Consider the following 1,358-nt stretch of genomic DNA (forward strand, 5'->3'; position numbering starts at 1 on the left):
TGCAATGTTAAATTTAGTCTATATAATTAACAAAATCAGCTATATAGAAGTCTAGGAGCTGATTATAATCATTAATGTGCAAAAATCTTGCTCGAATCTTACAACGCTGCGGCACATCATACGTAAACTTCTACATATTATTTTCCTATGCGCGTATGGAATCTGTTTATTCTCGTTATAGGAGGTAAAGTCCTTAGCCGTTGAAGTCTGACTCATTGTAACTAATAATGTTAAAAGTTTTAACTGATATAACTGGATTACTTCATTCCTCGTTTAAATTGACATCTTCGGTCATTGTTTATATCTGTACTTATGATTTAGGATCGTTTTGCTAGATATATTGTTCTCAAATATCGCTATTAACATTTGCTTCGACATTTGTTTATGGAAATTGGATACACAGATCTGGTAATCTTTTGGTTTTGAGTTTATTTATTTCTATACAGATAAAAGTGTTTGATTTCTTCACTGCCGAAAATGGACCCCTCAAGAAACAACCCACTGACTAACAACGACTCTTCTTGGGTTGACCAGATTAATGATCCAACTCAAGGACATGGTCGGACAAATTGTAACCGGCGTTGTTCAGGCAACTTTTGACGGTGGTTACTTTATCGCAGTTAAGATTGGTAACTCAAGCATCCCATTAACGGGTGCGGTTTTCAAACCGGGGCACGTTGCCCCAATAACACCTGAAAATGATGTGGCACCGCATGTTGAAGTGATCAAACGGCCTGGAATTCCGATTCCAGCGGACATCCAACCGACGCCACCTAGACCCAACAACGGGTTATCCTCCACTGTCCTACAAGCTGGTTCAAGAGGAACTGTGGTCCCGGTTGTTCTTCAACCGAAGCACTTATCAAACAATATACCCAAACAGTATATCCAGGAACCAACCTGCACCTCATTTGCGGGCCTCACTAAGCAAGCAGGTGCACTCAGTTCAGCCATTGGCAGTTACCCACCAAACGGGTCTATAAGTCAACCATCTTATTTTCCATCTAGCTCTCAGTTTGGTGATATGAATGAGCCTCTTTTTGTTGAACCGTTGCAAACCCGACACCCGGTTCAACATTTCCAACCGTCACCTGTGTTTGGAGGCGTGCCGCATGGTGGGACCGGAAGAATGACAGATCTTTTGAATGTAAGAATATTTATTATTACTTAGTAATTTACTTTCTTTTATATATTTATTATTAACAAGTTTTTGACTTTTGAATATTGAAAATTTTGGTTGAAGGCTGTCCAGCGCGGTGTTGACCAGGTTGCCAATACGAACGTTATAGAAAAGGTCATCAGGCGGGAAATTGATGGAAGTTCGGTGACGATGTATGATCATGTTTCCGTTTTCTGGT

General features: G+C 40.1%; 1 protein-coding gene across 1 annotated transcript; it reads left to right on the plus strand.

Annotated features, from left to right (window-relative positions):
* Positions 1 to 556: 556 nt before the first annotated feature.
* On the plus strand, positions 557 to 1,332 carry LOC143629123 (protein METABOLIC NETWORK MODULATOR 1-like; the record flags this gene model as incomplete). The annotated part of the gene is made up of 2 exons (XM_077098479.1): positions 557 to 1,147; positions 1,244 to 1,332. Coding segments are annotated over exons 1-2 (680 nt in total), but the record flags the coding sequence as incomplete, so codon positions are not given.
* Positions 1,333 to 1,358: the final 26 nt, after the last annotated feature.

This window comes from Bidens hawaiensis, unplaced genomic scaffold (genome assembly GCF_021521415.1).
Source record: "Bidens hawaiensis isolate Kalapana, Puna unplaced genomic scaffold, B.hawaiensis_p1.1 tig00005162_1, whole genome shotgun sequence".
NCBI lineage: Eukaryota > Viridiplantae > Streptophyta > Magnoliopsida > Asterales > Asteraceae > Bidens > Bidens hawaiensis.